The 19,916-nt window shown below is 38.2% G+C and overlaps 1 protein-coding gene across 1 annotated transcript in view; it reads right to left on the bottom strand.

Moving 5' to 3' along the window:
- LOC148950495 (1-phosphatidylinositol 4,5-bisphosphate phosphodiesterase-like) overlaps positions 1–19,916 on the bottom strand; it is a 177,628-nt gene that overhangs the window by 137,057 nt on the left and 20,655 nt on the right. Inside the window, exon 5 of the mRNA XM_089091881.1 lies at positions 5,143–5,222. Within this exon, the coding sequence (XP_088948007.1) occupies positions 5,143–5,222 (80 nt within the window). The remainder of the gene's footprint in view (positions 1–5,142; positions 5,223–19,916) is intronic.

Genomic DNA, 19,916 nt, shown 5'->3' with positions numbered 1-19,916 from the left:
ATTCTTTCCAGCTATAATCTTCTGTAAAATGACCATTTCGTTCCACCCTCCATCTAATTGGACAAGATATAGCCCTAGGTTATATAGAAAACATCATACAAAATACTATAATAGCAGAGTTTTTGCTTTATAACATCCAAAAAATGTGATATTCATATCATAAGAGCTCCTTCCAGCTAAATCTATACATCCACTAGTTTTGTGTATAGCCTTGGGTAATACCTGATCCCTTTAAAAGGGTGAGTGGGGTGCAACTGTCATGGTAGGCTTAGGAAACACCGTTTTTGAAGGTGTTGAATAGAAAAAAAATGAGATCATGCTTTTGTAATTACTTCGGCAACCCCGGTCATACGAAGTGGTCGAAGAAAAAAAACAACAAATAAAAACAGAACATAGAGGCCAAATCGTTCTTTACTGAGTAATGCCTACCCCAGAGGACACCTCATCTGACGACATTTTTGCCCGGAAAGAAATCAGGCAGCTCCCAAAAAAGATGCTCAAATTATCAAAATGTACATACAGAAAATAGACAAGAGTGTATCATGAACAAAGAATTGGCAGAAACGTTACGCACAAATATCGTACTATCATACATTCAAGTAGCTGCCAGTGGGATAGTCGATAAAACAGAACCTAATGAAAATATTATGCAAGGCAGACAAACCTGTACCAACTGCTGCAATCAACAGGCAGCAGAAATAAAAATACTATCTGAATCAGTCAACGAATTAACAAAACTAGTTACAAGATTATGCTAAATAATTATGAAAGAGAAATTTACTGATCCAGAAGGTAGGCCCTTACTAAAAACATGATGTAGCAACTAACAGGGGAAGAAGAGGAGGAGACAGAACAGTCAGGATCAGAATTAAAAACTGATTAAGAAGATTTAGTTCCTAGACAGAGAAAAACAGAAACAGCTAAGACAAAACAGAAACCATATGAAAACTCTTCAACTAAATGCAAGGGGATCAGGATATATCAAAGTTCTAGAAATTAGAAATTCAAGCTTAGAAATTTAATAATAAGGACCAAAACAGATATTATAGCCCTGCAAGAAATTTACCTGACTCCACATAAGATAACTCCTAAATTTAAAGGCTATAATACTCCACGGTGGGACCGAAAAGAGGACCATGGTGGGGGTCTAATCAGGCTTATAAAAGACCACATTCCCTATATTATTGAACCAGAGATTAATGGTAGAAATGATGGTGGGGCTATAAAGGTTAAAACCACCGATAATGATTGAATTTATCTTTAAATCCAATCATTCAGTGTGCCTTTCCAAAAACTAACACACAAGTATTTGTCCAATAAGAGAGTCATACCAACTCCCGCCATTTACTCGTGCCATTTAAACATTTTTGCCTCTCAATTACTCGGACTATTTGTCCTGTCCTTTTTCTACAATTAGCCATGTCCTACTGCAAAATATTTTATTTTCAATTCAAAATCAATGGATTTTGAATTGAAAATCAAGTATTTTGATTTTCATCATTACATGGCTAACTGTAGAAAAAAGACAGGACAGATAGTCCGAGTAACTGAGAGGCAAAAATGTTTAAATGGCACGAGTAAATAATGGTGGGAGTAAGTGGGTAAGGAGTCAGATGATCTTTATGTAGCCCAATTTAAAAAGTGCCTTAATAACAATACTGGTAAAGTGACTTGAGCTGGAGACTTTAATCTACATAATCAAATATGGGACTCAGTATCCACCCCAGATTCAAGATCAAACGACCTAATAAATATTATAGCCAGCCCTGCTTTTTATTTATGACTGCTAACCGCAAAGGATCTAGGAACTAGACTAAACAGTCGAAATGGAAATACATTAACCATAGATCTAACGCTAGCTTCCGCAAACCTATGCACAACTTTTGATCTGCAAATAAATACCAGACGTTTTTACTTCATATCACTTGCTATTCTACCAACCCTCAATATCCTCCAAAAGCAAGAAACTCAATAAATAAAATGGTGGAATTTTAAAAAGGAATTAGGACCAAAATGGAGAATTGAGGTGGATAGGTCATTGGATGATGCCGTTGACATTACAAATATGAATGTTAAACAACTTGCAGCACTTATTGTGCTGCAAGTTGGAAAAAAATATTTGGATATAGGAAACATAAGAAAAATGTTTGAAATTCTCTTCCAGGATGGAATGCTAAATGCCAGAAGACACACATAGAAAAGAGAAAAAACTAGAAACAAACTGCAGGGAAACCCGTCACTAATTAAATAGAATAGAAATGAATAAAACACAAGCAATATTTGGAAAAAAAAAAACACTTCAAAATGAGACAAAATCAGGAGGGCGTAGATATTTACTACTAAGTATAACTACTGATGACGCTCACTACATATGTGACTTAAATATCTAGCGTTTTTGTGAAATTTATCGATGTCTATTAAAAGGATTTTATCCCTATTTGAATTTTATTTAAATCAGGATGCGTAACCCCTGTGGAAGATAAATTAAAGAAGGACACGTCCACTAGGGACTTGTGGAGGCGTTTCAATATATTTGGAGTAAAAAAGAGGGGTCTGACAATCCCTCCAATCCTGATGCAAAATGGAAGGCCATTGACCGATGCCAAAGATAAATTGGGCTTATTTTTAAATCATCTTTTGCCAGAAGATCTTAATTGCCGTTTTCCAAGTGTACAACCTCAGAATATGTGTCTAGAGACCAAGGGAAAAATGTTGTTAGCACTATTGCACCAGAAGAAGTTGAAAACAAGATAAAAATGTTAAAATCAGTGGCGACAGGTCCAGACAGGATTTATAACCTAAAGTTAAAAAATATGTCTCAGAAGTTATTGGTTGCTGTAACAACATTATTTCACAATACACTTGAAGCTGGCAATGTAACTGATCAGTGGAAAATGGCTACAATAATTCCAATGTTAAAACCAGGAACAACCCCAAAAGAAGTGGCATCCTAGACCAATCTCATTTATGTCTTGCCTTTGCATGCTAATGGAACATTATTGGCTTTAATAAAAGCCAAGATCCTCCCTAACATCCTTAGCCATCTTCAACCTTAAACTTTTGGGTTTTTACTTCAAAGAAGCATAGCAGATGCCCTTTTTTGGATGAAGCACTGAATAAAAACGGGCTCCAAACATCGTAAGGAGACATAAGTAACATTTTTAGAAATGAAGGAGCTTTTGATAGAGTAGATATTGGTATGTTGATTTTAAAGCTAGCTAAGTTTAATCTATAAAAGAAAATTATCTGCGGGATTAGGGGTTACCTTATAAATAGGAATATAGAAGTTAAAATCGGAAATATCAAATCTGATGTTCGAACCAAACCTGATTTAGGCCTTCTCCAAGGAGGTGTACTTAGTCCTCTGTTGTTCTTAGTTTATTGTAGCAATAAAAATTTTGATACTGTCCTAGAATTTAGGTTATATATCAACTCAAAAGAAGTCACAGTCGCAATTAGTCACAGCCGCAGTCCTAAGCAGTCCCAATCTCAGTCATAAGTATTCGCCGTTGCAAGCACTCACAGTTGCAATAGTAATAGTAGTAGTAGTAATAATAATAATAATAATAATAATTCTAATAATAATAATAATAATAATAATAGTAGCATGCACATTGTGTCTTTTGGTTAGTTCAACATCCCCCTCAATATGTCCTGAAAGTTTTAACTGAATGCTTAAGCCTAAGATGTTACTGATACGCCCTTTTGACAGAATGTATATAAATCATTTGTTTTGATTTTGTTCAACATCCCCCTCATCATTGCCTGAAAGCTTCATGTTAATCCCCTTAGCCTTTTTGAAGACCCAGGATTAAACCTGCCCCCTCCGATTGATAAAACCTAAATGTAAACAATAGATAACTTCCATAAATCCCTTGCCCCAAGGGCTGTGGGGGATCATGTCACCCATGGAGGCTTAAACTATTGGACCTTCTTCCTATTGTTAAAACAATGTTCATCTCAAATTTCTAATTGGATTTCTTCGGGATATGGCAGCAAAAATGAGCATCAACCGCCGCATATCTTGAGCACTTTTTGATTTTAGTTCAAGTTCCATTTGAAAGTGGTCCCTGACCGCTTTCCTTCTAGAACATTGCCGTCTCATCGAAAGCAGAAACAAGGCTTGAGGGAAAGAAAGGTTGGCTGCATAATTTCCGATTGTCTTATGAAACATGACTATAGAACTCCATTTCAACTCCCCCATTCCTCTGGCTGAAGTACTAACAATAACAATCCTTTTTGGTCCCCGACAAAAATTATTCGTATCTTCTTGAAGTGTAATATCATATTCAACAATCCAGCCTAATGTCCACACTTTCTGTAAACAACCACGGAGTTTAGACCCTTACTACTTTCTAGTAATAAGCTGAGATGGTCGGTCTAGAAAAAATAACCAACGAAGTGTTGGTCCTACGGCCCAATGAGTGTAAAGTCTTTTCCCCTGACCAAATTTTGGGTTTTATCTCTCCCTCTTACAGAATTCCTCAGGCCGGTTATTTCTCTATATACAACAAAAATTTTCAAGTTATGATACAAATTCTAAAGCTAGTCCAAAGCCCTGAAACTATCAAGATGGCGTCACTTCAGATTTGTCTACCAGCTAATCCTGAAATGTCCTTTTCAGAACCAAACGAAATCAAATCATTGGACTGAGCTCATTGTGCTAAACACTTTAGCACAATGAGCTCAGTCCAATTGACCAACGAAGTGTTGGTCCTACGGCCCAATGAGTGTAAAGTCTTTTCTCCTGGCCAGATTTTGGGTTTTATCCCTCCCTCTTACAGAATTCCTCAGGCCGCATCAGCTCCAGTCACTTCAGATTTGTCTACCAGCTAATCCTGAAATGTCCTTTTCAGAACCAAACAAAATCAAATCATTGGACTGAGCTCATTGTGCTAAAGACTTTAGCACAATGAGCTCAGTCCAATGGACCAACGAAGTGTTGGTCCTACGGCCCAATGAGTGTAAAGTCTTTTCCCCTGACCAGATTTTGGGTTTTATCCCTCCCTCATACAGAATTCCTCAGGTCGCATCAGCTCCAGTCCAGTCAATCAATCACCATGCAATTTATTATCATGCATTAGACAATTAGAAAGTCAGGCACATGCACATACCACGAGCCATTTTGTTCAAAGTACTTACTGTTTTTTTAGTATCAAGCTTGGTGAAATATTGTAAGCTTTAACATTGTGTGTTATTGAACGCAGGCCATGAAGCCAATCCTATATAATAAAAAAATTATCATATTTAATTTATTATTAATTTCGATTTATTTTGAATGTACTCCTCATAGTGTATCCTGAGGGAAAATAAAAGTATTATTATTATTATATGTACACTAGACACACACGAACATATATACAGCTTCAAAAACTTAGACATGACAAATTGTTTACATCGAGAAATTAGTTTAGATATAGCAGGTACGAGATTATGATGTTCTAAATGGATTGTTTATCTATACTTTGAAGATATGGTAACATATTACCGTGTTAACTGCATGGTTAAATGTCGTCGTGGTGTAGCAGTTCCGTGGAGTTTATTGATTTTCAGAGAGTGTGAGAACAGGGGGATTTCCGAAGTGATCTGGAAACGTCTGCGATAAATTTCCTAGAGGATTGTCAGCGAGGATGGAATTGTCCGGGGGGTATTTTCCAGATGGGTGGGTGGGGGTATTCTACCTGAGCAGAGCTTTACTTTGAGGAATTTTCTGTGGGTCTGTGGGGGGATTTTCCATGGAGGGAAGCTTGATTTTCCGTGATTATTCGAACAACTATCAAATTGGAGCAACATTAAAACTTAAAACGAACAGAAATTACTTCGTATATTAGTGGGCTATCTCTCCTCAGTACCTCGCTGTTTACACTAAAGTTTGACTTTTTCTTAGTTTAGTTGGTAGACCTTGGACTTTAAATTAGGACGCCAAAGCTTCAAGTCCTTAAAGTGATTTTTTTTGCAATCGTGGTTTTGTGCCTTCTATAGGATTACGTAAAGAACCTATCTTTGTTAAAGATGACTACGGTAGTTCGTAGCCAAAATTGTTTTTTCCTGTTACGCCAAAAAATTACGATTAACCACCAAAATTTGAGCGATTTTAAGCTGGATTTTTTTTCCGATAGTTTCTGGACAAAAAATAGTTTCTCTTTTTTTACATTTTCTTCTATTATTTCAGGAAAGAAATAATTAAATCAAGTTATTCAGATTTGGCAATTCATTGTTCCTTTTGGTTTTCATAGTCTCCGAAGAAATGGTTGTAAGCTACTCAATTTTCACATTTTTCGCATATAGCACAGTATTTGTTATTGGGAAATATTTGGACATATTTTTAGCGTGGGATTTTTGCCAGGGGGATTTTCAACAGGAAGAGTTTTCTATGGGAACGAAAGTTTCCGGGGGGACTTTCAAGGGGATATTTTACACGAAGGGGGGGGGGATTTCCTGGCATTAGTTGAAAAACCATCACATATTCGATAAAAGAAATTCAACTGGGAGTAAGTAGCAAGATTAAAACTTAAGACGAATAGAAATTATTCTGTATATGAGGGGACCACCCCCCTCACCAGAAGAAATATCATGGCAGTCTTAGCAACAAATATTGTTACTTCACAGTCTGTCTAGCATAGATTGATAAAAGAAGCGCGGCTAAACTAACTGATAATATTGTCCCATGTTTGTTTGATTTTTGAAAATTAGCACTGTACTGAAAACACCCAAAGGCCAGTATGAATAACAGGAATATGGATTTAACTAGAAGGGCCTTATTGACTCGTGACCCCACACCATATAAGGGCATAGAGTCATTAGGGAGAACACGTGGTTAATGGGGTCAATGACCTAAATTTGATTGCGTAATCAAAGTGTGTCAACAACAACAACATCGACCTTGACATTCGCTGAGAGCGTGCACTTGCAACAACAACAACATCGACCTTGGAACACCTGTGCTGTCGACCTCAATTCACCTATCGTGAATCAATAATTCCCCTTAGAAACAACAAATTAATTCCCCTTTCTTGACAGATCAATCAACCAATGACATCATCTGTCAGACTTTAAAAATTTTCGCCTAGAAACGATTCTCCCGGAATAGATCCAAGTCATTAATGTCATTGCCTCGGAAACAACTCTTTTGGTCGAACTCCAAAGGATATTAATAACCAAAGGCCAAGGAAACAATTCTCCAAGAAACATCTTAGCGATGAATTATTTTAGCGCGGGAATCAGGTTTCTTATTAATTTGAAATGCATTAGCGCAGAGATGGCAAAAACAAAAGGAACACGCTGAAATTACGTTTAGGGATTATTTGGGCGAAACCGTTTTAGACAGGCTATGGAACTATTTCGGCGAAACAGTTAGAGACATTTTGAAAGAAGATTTTAGGAAAGGTTTTAGAAGAGAATTTGAGGGTGAAACTCTGTGGTCGTTATAATACACAAGTTCCATTTGAACAGTGTTGTGAGGTCCTCTACCCCAACCCCAAAGGGTTCCGATCCCCCACCCCAACCCCGAAGGAAGCCCCCGGTACTCAAAGGTCCCCCAAGCTCCCAAAGAGCCCCAGCCCCCCAAACGCCCTCCTCAGACCCTCAAAGGCCCTCCTCTGGTCCTCAAAGGGCCCCCGGACCCCCAAAGGGCACCCCGGACCCCCGAGGCCCTCCTCTGGTCCTCAAAGGGCCCCCGGACCCCCAAAGGGCACCCCGGACCCCAAAGACCCTCCCAGTCCTCAAAGGTCCCCCGGGCCCGAGAAGTGCCGCGGGGCAGGAATGCGCCACATGGGGATGCGCCGCAGGGGGATGCGCCGCGGGTCGGGGGAAGCGCCGCCGGGATGCGCTGCAGGGATGCGCCGCAGGGGATGCGCCGCAGGGGATGCGCCGCAGGGATGTGCCGCAGGGATGCGCCGCAGGGATGCGCCGCAGGGGATGCGCCGCAGGGGATGCACCGCAGGGATGCGCCGCAGGGATGGGCCGCAGGGATGCGCCGCAGGAATGCACCGCAGGGATGCGCCGCAAAAAGTAAACTAAAAAGTAAAAATTTCGAAATGTTATCCCCCAAACGCCCTCCTCAGACCCCCAAAGGCCCTCCCCTGGTCCTCAAAGGCCCCCGGGCTCCCAAAGGGCCAACCGGCCCCCAAGGGTCCCCCCGACCCCCCAAAGGTCCTCCCCCGGTCCCCAAAGGTCCCCTGGGCCCCCAAAAGACCACCCAATCCTCAAGGGCCCTTGATCCCCAAACGCCCTCCCTGGGCCCCAAAGGCCCTCCTCCGGTCCCCATACATGCACACAAAAACTTAAACACACACACAAAAACTTACACACACACACACACAAAAAATTACACACACACACACGAAAAATTACACACACACACACGACACCATACACACACACGCCCAAACTTACACACACACACACAAAAAATTACACACACACACACACACAAATACTTACAAATGCACACGAAAACTTAATTTCACACAAAAACTTACATGCACACAAAAACTTACACACACACACACACAAAAATTACACACACACACACACAAGAAAACACACACACACACACCAAAACTCACACACACACAAAAACAAACACACACACAAAAACTTACACACACGCACAAAAAATTACACACACACACAAACAATTACACACACACACACACGAACAAAAAATAAGAAGAGAAAAATAATACACACACACACAAAAACATACACACACACACACACACACACAAAAAAACTTACACATACTCACGCAAACTTACATGCACACAAAAACTTATATACACACACACACACAAAAAACTTACACACACAAAAACTTACACACACACACACACACACACAACTTACACACACACAAAAAAAACTTACATCCACACACAAAAGCTTAGACACACAAAAACTTACACACACACACAAAAAAACTAAGACAAACACGCACAAACAAAAAACCACCCAAAAAATAAAATCCACACAAAAACAAACACACACACAACAACTTACACACACGCACACATGAAAACTTACACACACACACCAAAACTTACACACACACACACATTAAAAATTACAAACACACGCAAAAACTAACACACACACACGCCAAAACTTACACACACACACACACACAAACTTACACACACACACACACACACAAAAACTGACACAAGCACACGAAAACATACATGCACACAAAAACTTACATACACACACAAACAAACACACACACACACTCACAAAAATCAAACACACACACACACTAAAACTCACACACACACTCCAAAACTTAAACACACAAAAAAAAAAAAACACACAAACACACATATATACAAAAAAACTTAAACATGAACACAAAAACTCACACACACACACAAAAAAACTCACACACACACACACACAAACAAAACTAACACACACACAAACGCCGAAATAAACAACCACGCCAAAAATTACACACACACAAAAAATTACACACACACACACACACACACAACCTCTTAAGATTGAACACAAAAAAAACTCAACAAACACCGAAAAAACCAATACACACACACACACACACAAAAATTACACACACACACACACGAAAAAATAAACACACATGACAAAACAAACACACACACAAACTTACACACACACACACACACACACAAAAACTAACACAAGCACGCGAAAACTAAAATGCACACAAAAACTTACATGCACACAAAAACTTACACACACACACACACACACAAAACTTACACAAACAAACACACGAAAACACACACACACATTCCAAAACTTAAACACACACAAAAACTTAAACACACACACACACACACACAAAAAAAACTTACAAACACACACACACACAAAACTTACACGCACACACACTAAAACTTACACACACACGCAAAAAACTTAAACATAAAAAAACATACACACACACACACACACACACACACACAAAAATACACACACACACAAAAAAAAAAAACTTAAACAAAAAAAAAAATACACACACACACACAAACACACACAAAATTACACACACAAACAAAAAAATAACACACACACACAAAAGCTTAGACACACAAAAAATAAAACGCACACACAAAAAAATACAACCAAACGCAAAAACTTACATGCACACAAAAACTTACATGCAAGCAAAAACTTACACACACGCACAAGAACTTACACACACACACAAAAACTAACACACACACAAACAAACTTACACACAATCAAAAACTTGCAAACAAACAAACTAAAACAAGAACATACTGAAACATTAACATGATAAAATAAAAGCACTCAAACAATTACACACACACACACACACGAAAACTTACACACACACACGTCAACACTTACACAAACAAAAGATTATACATCTAAAAACATTAACACGCACACACACAAAGAAACTAACGCCCACACGCAAAAACATACACGCACATAAAAACTTACAAGCACACAAAAACTTACACACACACTAAAACTTACACACACGCACAAAAACTTACACACACACAAAAACTTACACACACACACGAAAACTTACACACACACACACACAAAAACTTACACATGCACACGAAAACTTACATGCACATAAAAACTTACATGCACACAAAAACTTACACACACGCGCAAAAACTTACACGCACACACAAAAACTTACACACACACACACACGAAAACTTACACACACACACGAAGACTTACACACACACACACACACACAGACACACACACATGAAAACTTACACACACACACGAAAACTTACACACACACGCCAGAACTTACACACACACAAAGACTTACACACACACACACACACAAAACTTACACATGCACACGAAAACTTACATGCACACAAAAACTTACATGCACACAAAAACTTACACACACACACACACACACACACACACACAAAACTCACACACACACACACACGAAAATTTACACACACACGCCAAAACTTACACACACACACACACACACAAAAAATTACACATGCACACGAAAACTTACATGCACACAAAAACTTACGTGCACACAAAAACTTACACACACACACACAAAACTCACACACACACACACACGAAAACTTACACACACACACACACACACACACACACACACACACAAAAACTTACACATGAACACAACAAAAATTCACAAACACACACACAAAAACTTACACACAAAAACAAAAAAACAAAACTTACACACACACAAAAACAAAAAAAAACAAACAAAAAAAAACAAAAAATTACAACAACACACAAAATCTTATACACACAAAAACTTACACACACACACAAAAACTTACACCCACATGCAAAAACTTACATGCACACAAAAACTTACATGCACAAAAAAACTTACACACACACACACAAAACTTACACACACGCACAAAAACTTACACACACACACAAAAACTTACACACACACAAAAACTTACACAACACACACACACACAAAAAATTACACATTCACAATAAAAATTACATTCAAACAAAAACTTAAATTCACACAAAAACTTACAAAAAAACACACACACAAAAAACTCACACACACACACACACGAAAAAAAACAAATACACGCAAAAACTAACACACACAAACAAAATAAAACAAACACACACACACACACACACACACAAAAACTTACACATGAACACAACAAAAACTCACACACACACACACACAAAAACTTACAAACACACACACACACACACACACAAAACTTACACACACACACACGAAAACACACACACACAATAAAACTAACAAACAAACGAAAAAAATTACACACACAAAAAAAAACACAAACAAAAAAAAAACCACACACACACAAAATTACACACACACACAAAAAAAACAAACAAAAAAAAAAACACAAACAAACTAATACAAACACACACAAAAATTAAATCACAAAAACACAAGCTAATACAAACACAAACTTACACACACACACAAAAACTTACACACACAAGAAAAAACTTACATGCACACAAAAACTTACATGCACACAAAAACTCACACACACACAAAAACTTACACACACGCACAAAAACTTACACACACACACACAAAAACTTACACACACACAAAAAATTACACACACACACACACACACTAACACCTTCACACGAAAACTTACATTCACTCAAAAACTTACACACACACACAAAAACTTACACACCCACGTCAAAACATACACACACAAAAGCTTAGACACACAAAAACTTACACACACACACACAAAAACTTACACCCACACGCAAAAACTTACATGCACACAAAAACTTACATGCACACAAAAAATTACAAACACAAAAACTAAAACAAAATCAAACACAAATAAAAAAAAACAAAAACAAAAAATAACAACAACTAGCACTATTTATCTGACACACGTAAAATAAAAAACTCTACAGAAATAAAATACACACACACAAAAAAAAAAACAAAAAAAATATCACAGTTAAATTGTATTAATTTTCCAAATTTAATTTTGAATTTCTGTCGAGAAATGTAAGAGTTGGAATATTTCAGTAGTGACTTGTTGTGCTTTACCTTCTCACAGTTACATTCTCTTGTTTTTTAGAAGTTCATTTTGAATTTCCGTCATGAAATGCAAGAGTTGGAAAATTGGGGTTTTAGTCCACCAGCCCGAATGGTGGAAATCCACTAGCTCAGTATTGGGGTCCCAGTCCACCAGCCTGAACGGTGGAAATTCACTAGCTCAGAATTGGGGTCTTAGTCCACCAGCCTGAATGGTGGAAATCCACTAGCTCAATATTGGGGTCTCAGTCCAGCAGTCTGAATGGTGGAACTTCACTGTTTAAGTTAGGTTAGGTTAACTTATCATGAGCGCTCATGATAAGTTAACCTAACCTTTTCCGGCGAGTATGGTTAGGTTAGGTTAGATTAAGGTAGGTTAGGTTAAGTTAGGTTAGGTTAGCCCATGTACGCTTCACTTTGGTTAGCTTAGGATAGGTGAGAGACAGGCAAAAAGTTAGGTGTATGATTAGGTTAGGTTAGATTAAGTTAGGTTAGGTGAAGTTAGGTTAGGCTAGGTGAGCCGACGTACGCGCGCGTACGTAGGCTAACCTAGCCTAACCTAACTTAACCTAACCTAATTTAGGTCTTAGTCCTAAATTGGGGTCTTAGTCCACCAGCCCGAATGGTGGAAATCCACTAGCTCAGTATTGGGGTCCCAGTCCACCAGCCTGAACGGTGGAAATTCACTAGCTCAGAATTGGGGTCTTAGTCCACCAGCCTGAATGGTGTAAATCCACTAGCTCAATTTGGAGGTCTCAGCCCACCAGTCTGAATGGTGGAAATTCACTTTTTAATTTTGGTTTGGTTAACTTATCATGAGCGCGCATTAGTATTTTACCTAACCGTTTCCGGCGAGTATGGTTAGGTTAGGTTAGATTAAGGTAGGTTAGGTTAAGTTAGGTTAGGTTAGCCCAGGTACGCTTCACTTAGGTTAGCTTAGGTTAGGTGAGAGACAGGCAAAAAGTTAGGTGTCTGATTAGGTTAGGTTAGGTTAGATTAAATTAGGTTAGGTTAAGTTAGGTTAGGCTAGGTTAGCCTACGTACGCGCGCGTACGTAGGCTAATCTAGCCTAACCTAACTTAACCTAACCTAATTTAATCTAACCTAACCTAACCTAATCATACACCTAACTTTTTGCCTGTCTCTCACCTAACCTAAGCTAACCTAAGTGAAGCGTACATGGGCTAACCTAACCTAACTTAACCTAACCTAACTTAATCTAACCTAACCATACTCGCCTTTGGGGGTATGGGGAGGGCATTGGGTGGATACCATGTCAATAGGTGGACTTGTGAGTTTATTTTTTGCAGCGCATTACAGTAGCACATCCCTGTGTCACATCCCTGTAGTACATCCCCTGCGGTACATCCCTGTAATGCATTCCTGCGCCGCATCCCCTGTTCTGCATTCCTGTAGTACATCCCTGCAATGAATCCCTTTAGTACATCCCTATGTCACTTTCTGATGGTGCTTCCCCCCGACCCGCGGCGCATCATCCAGAGGTGCAGCCCCATGCGGTGCTCTCCTGCCCCATGGGGCGTTTCGGTCTCGGGGGACCTTTGAGGACCGGGGAGGGTCTTTGGGGTCCGGGGGGCCCTTTGGGGGTCCGGGGGCCCTTTGAGGACCAGGGGAGGGCCTCTGTGGTCCGGGGGGCCATTTGGGGGTCCGGGGGCCCTTTGAGGACCAGAGGAGGGCCTTTGAGGGTCTGAGGAGGGCATTTGGGGGGCTGGGGCTCTTTGGGAGCTTGGGGGACCTTTGAGTACCAGGGGCTTCCTTCGGGGTTGGGGTGGGGGATCGGAACCCTTTGGGGTTGGGGTAGAGGACCTCACAACACTGTTCAAATGGAACTTGTGTATTATAACGACCACAGAGTTTCACCCTCAAATTCTCTTCTAAAACCTTTCCTAAAATCTTCTTTCAAAATGTCTCTAACTGTTTCGCCGAAATAGTTCCATAGCCTGTCTAAAACGGTTTCGCCCAAATAATCCCTAAACGTAATTTCAGCGTGTTCCTTTTGTTTTTGGCATCTCTGCGCTAATACATTTCAAATTAATAAGAAACCTGATTCCCGCGCTAAAATAATTCATCGCTAAGATGTTTCTTGGAGAATTGTTTCCATGGCCTTTGGTTATTAATATCCTTTGGAGTTCGACCAAAAGAGTTGTTTCCGAGGCAATGACATTAATGACTTGGATCTATTCCTGGAGAAACGTTTCTAGGCGAAAATTTTTAAAGTCTGATTGATGATGTCATTGGTTGATTGATCTGTCAAGAAAGGGGAATTAATTTGTTGTTTCTAAGGGGAATTATTGATTCACGATAGGTGAATTGAGGTCGACAGCACAGGTGTTCCAAGGTCGATGTTGTTGTTGTTGCAAGTGCACGCTCTCAGCGAATGTCAAGGTCGATGTTGTTGTTGTTGACACACTTTGATTACGCAATCAAATTTAGGTCATTGACCCCATTAACCACGTGTTCTCCCTAATGACTCTATGCCCATATATGGTGTGGGGTCACGAGTCAATAAGGCCCTTCTACTGATTTAGGAGTCAAAAGTGAGTACGTAGCCTAACAACAACAAATAAATCTATAACACTTTTCATAGTCTTACACCACCTGTGATAACAGTAAGGTTCAGTGTACAACTAAAATTACCTTAAAACTTAAAATAAAAATGAATATTATTTTAATAGCCGTAAAGTCAATGAACATTATAAAAAATGATGGATAGATTTATCATATAACATCTTGGTCTCACAAGCTATAATACCGATAATGATGAATATGCAATTTTGAATTGTAAATAAAACACTTTACTATTACTCGAAATGAAGAATAAATAAACCTAAACATGAACTCGGGAAATCCGGTTATTTCTCTATATACAACAAAAAATTTCAAGTTATGATACAAATTCTAAAGCTAGTCCAAAGCCCTGAAACTATCAAGATGGCTTCACTTCAGATTTGTCTACCAGCTAATCCTGAAATGTCCTTTTCAAAACCAAACGAAATCAAATCATTGGACTGAGCTCATTTTGCTAAAGTCAAGGCCGTATCCAGGGGGGGGGTACCTGGTTTGAACCCCCCCCCCCCCCGAAATTTTTGACCGAATCGAAAATAAGTCGAAAATTAGTATAACCTTGGTAAAAATCAGTAAAATTAGTCGAAAACTGAGTCAAAAATTAGTAACCCCCCCCCCCCCGAAAAAGTCAAAAATTAGTAAACCCCCCTCCCCGAATAAAAATCCTGGATCCGTCCTTGGCTAAAGTGATAACAAATTAAACGAAAAAATTAAGTAACAATTCTAAAATTCTTGTTTTTTCTCAAAAAGTGTTCTTAGTCGGTTTGCTTTTACTTTACCAAAACTCCTACATTGTTTTGCGTTTTCAGTAAACTGCTAGTTTTCTTTAATCATACAAACATAGGGAGTATTATCAGTTTTTTTAGTTGCACTATTTTTATCAATATAAGCTAGATAGACTGTGAAGCAATAATGTGTGTTGGTTTCAAGTTTCAACTTCGCTCTTTACTTCCCTCGGAAAAACTTTGTTTTTCAAAATTAGCGCTCAATAAATGGCATATAAACTAAACAGTATCACTCATCCTTATTTCCCTATGGCTTAAGATTATAGGGCACCAACTGAGTTAAGCTTGGTAAGACACACCAACATCTTTTTAAAAGTGTTGACATGCACTAATCGTCCCCCTCCCACCAAAAAAAAAAGAAAAAAAGAAAAAAATGCAACACGGGCCGGAAATATTTTGCTTTGCGTTAGTCCTTTCTGATGGTGATCCAAGAATTTTCTTCTAAATAAACTTTTAATCGAACAGAGTTGACACACAGATTATCTTAGTAGGAAACGGATACCAGTACATCAAATAAGCCAAAGCTAAATATAAAAGTACCAATTATATATGTCACGTATAGATCTGAAATTCAGTTCAATATTTGGAGGGATTAGTTTTAATTTGGTAATCCTAGAATGCTTAAAAACGTTATCAAGGCCGTAACCCCCACAGTAAAAATGAAAACTGATAATATAAAATTTTGACATGACTTTTTCAATTATTGACAGAAAGAAAAGTAAAAACTCAAAATGATGTTAGTAGAGAGGGGTCATGAGCTCGTGACATGACCACGTGGTTTATGGTTTTCTCAGTGAGAATGAAAAAACAGGAATTTTCTCACTTGGAAAACCATGAATTTTGTAACATTTATGGTTGTTTTCATGGATGGATATGTGTGTTGTTCGATTTATTTGATGTTTTTATCGGATGTTAACATCAAATTATGGATGTTTAATGGTTTTTGTCAGTGAGAATTTGAAAAACATGAATTTTCTCACATTTATGTCTGTTTTCATGGGTGTTTAATGGTTTTTGTCAGTGAGAATTTGAAAAACAGGGACTTTGTCACATTTATGTATGTCAACAGCAATTCATGTCTGTTTTATGGTTTTCTCACTGAGAATGAAAAAACAGGAATTTGCCAAATGTTATGACTTTCCCGGAAACAGTTAGATCACGTGTTTCCTTCTCAGCCAATCAGCGAGTCGGTTACATCTTCCTTCTCAGCCAATCAGAGACGTGCTTACATATTAGCGGCGGTGGGAATATAAGGAACGGGTTTTTTGCTATAGTTTTATTAGTCTGTGAATAGAATTCAAAGGAGTGAGAAGAAGAAGAAGAACAGTTTTTGACTTTACTCATTTTGGATATATATTTGTGTGTGTGTGTTGACGATGACGATGAGTGGAATGTTTACCCTATTAGAAGTTGATAGTGGAGTTGATGATAATAGTACAAGAGCACCAAACACTGCGTTGGAAATCACGAAAGGATCACGGCTTTGTCTGGAATGGGATGCAGTATATGCAAGATATGTGATATCCTTGAGCAAATTTAAAATGGAGGATCAATTATGTTTCACCGCTAAAGTTGATATAGCACATGTGAATAGACTTCAATGTGCTTTAAGTGCATTGGTGAAACATATTGAGGACAATAAACAGTATCGCTGATTGTACATGCTCTGTATTATTGATGTTGTTGTTGTAATTATTCAATAAAATTGTTTCGAAATCGAAAATGTTCTCTTTCTTTTCTGGTCAGGTTAGGCTAACGAATCAGGGTCAGTCTAGAGTCAGCAGTTGGAGTGAAAGGATTGAAAAATGAATAAATTTGAGAAAGAGAGAATTAGATCAAATCTAGTGTTTATGGAAAAACATTTGATTTTAGATGATGATTTTCTCGAGTTATCTCTTAAACGCAGGATATTCTCTTGTCAGGGAACACTTGACAATATAATGAGGAGTGATTCTCCCCCATTGGACTATTGTATGAAGCTTTTAAAATGTGATTCAAATGCATATAGTCAATTTATTGATATATTAATTGGAACAAAGCAGAATCATATTGTAGATATACATTTGAAAATATTGCCAGTGGATTCAATGGAGATGGCTCCCCCATCATTCGAAGGAGGTAGCGTCAAAGAGCTAATCCTCTCTCCCACCATTTCCCTCCACATTGAATTTATCGAGCGAGGAAGATCAGTTGCGTGTTAGATGTGAGTGAGTTGACATCGGAAACCGAAAAATGTTATCTATATGCCCATTGTGCATGTACAATCTTGGCAGTTGGAATCAATGTGAGAATTGTACAATTATTGATGACTATAGTGAAAAGTGTAAATTATGTAATCCTTGTAAATTACATAGAGGCTATGCAGTACAAATTAAAGGATGTAATTCATGTCTTGAGGAGGTGTGTGACTCGCACCCTAGAAGTCACCTGTGCTCCAATTGTCACAAGGATAAATGTGATCAGTGGGAGAATACTTACCCCGCTATGATTGGAAAGAATCCCAAACGAGATTTTAGTTTATTTCTACGAGATTGGTATCGTCGTGGATTTAAATTATTCTGGGAAGAGGAATCTGGTCTACGACTCAACTTTTGGGGTAACAAGACAATTTGGTTTCTACGTTATCGTTGTGATGACACTACCTACTATGACTATAAACCAATTGATTTTTATTTGGCTGTGACGGAATGTGATTCACCATTTGAAAACATTGTATGTGATATTGCATCAAATAGACAGATTGAAACTCGTGATTTTCATAACATGAATGCAAATAGCATCATTGACTATACAAAGAGACATGACAAGAGTGAAGTTACATTGTACTGCACAAAATGTGACCATGACTTTGCAGTCAATCAAGATCAATATACAGTGAATCCAAATGATTTACCAACATTAGTGGTTCACGACAGTTGACAATACCTCGAAGATTAAGAAATCTAAAGTGAAGATTTAAAGACAATGTTGTATATATATATGCATTTTATTAATAAACAAATTTACAAACAATCTATGTTCAAATATTTACTCCATTGTAATATCCATATTTATCACTGTTTTTAGGTATACTACCTCAGGAGGCTCTATTATTTGAACCTCATCATCCTCCTCCATTGGTATAATATTTGTGAGAGAGGGTGTCTCCTCGGACCCACTCCTCAACAGATCCCCCTCCACTGGCACAATATTTATGAGAGAGGGTATCTCCTCCGCAAATAAATCTTCACGCACTCGAACTCGCGGGTTATGTACTCGAACCGAGGACCCACTCCTCAAGAGATCCACCGCTCTACATGTACAGAGAAGTTCTTCCTCCTCCTCAGGGGTGATCTCGATGCTCTCGTTCTCTGCACATGTATCTAGAAGATTCTCCTCCTCACTTTCTGTGAGCTCCCACTCGCTCCATACATCCTAAAAAGGTTGAGAACACTATGGTCAAAAGCTCTGTGGAAAGGTATAGTCTTCATGAATATACTGAGGGGTGTTCTATAAATGTAATAAACAGGGTTACTTATTATTTTTAATTTTATATATAATTTTTTATTTCTAAAATTCATCAATGAGACATATGTGGGTTTTTTTTTTATTATATTTTACATACGGAGCGAGATTTAATGTCATTGATAGAATCATGTATGAGATTTAATGTCTGTAATGAAACCAGGAAAAAAAACCTTTCCAAGAACTATGTTTTTAAATGAAAAGTAAAGAGCTACGACATTAAATCAAAGAGAGCAGAAATAAAGTTGAATAATTGCTTAAACGTAAATTTTCTGTAAACATACTTCTAATTAATCACTCCTAAAAAGGTAAGTATTATTCTTATACTTTAGTTCCATGAAGAAAAAGCAAGTTACTATTAAAGAATAGATGAAACCAAAACGAACAGCTATGACTGAGTTTATATTTTAGTTTAAAGAAGCAAAAGTAGTTAATACTTCCATGGATTTGACTTATAAAGCTGGAAACGTAAAGTGAGA

The sequence above is a fragment of the Artemia sp. Qi Xiang Cuo genome, chromosome 7 (genome assembly GCF_049724085.1).
Source record: "Artemia sp. Qi Xiang Cuo chromosome 7, ASM4972408v1, whole genome shotgun sequence".
Classification (NCBI taxonomy): domain Eukaryota; kingdom Metazoa; phylum Arthropoda; class Branchiopoda; order Anostraca; family Artemiidae; genus Artemia; species Artemia sp. Qi Xiang Cuo.
The sequence above is the reverse complement of the archived record's forward strand: the minus strand, read 5'-3'. Positions and strand labels throughout refer to the sequence as shown.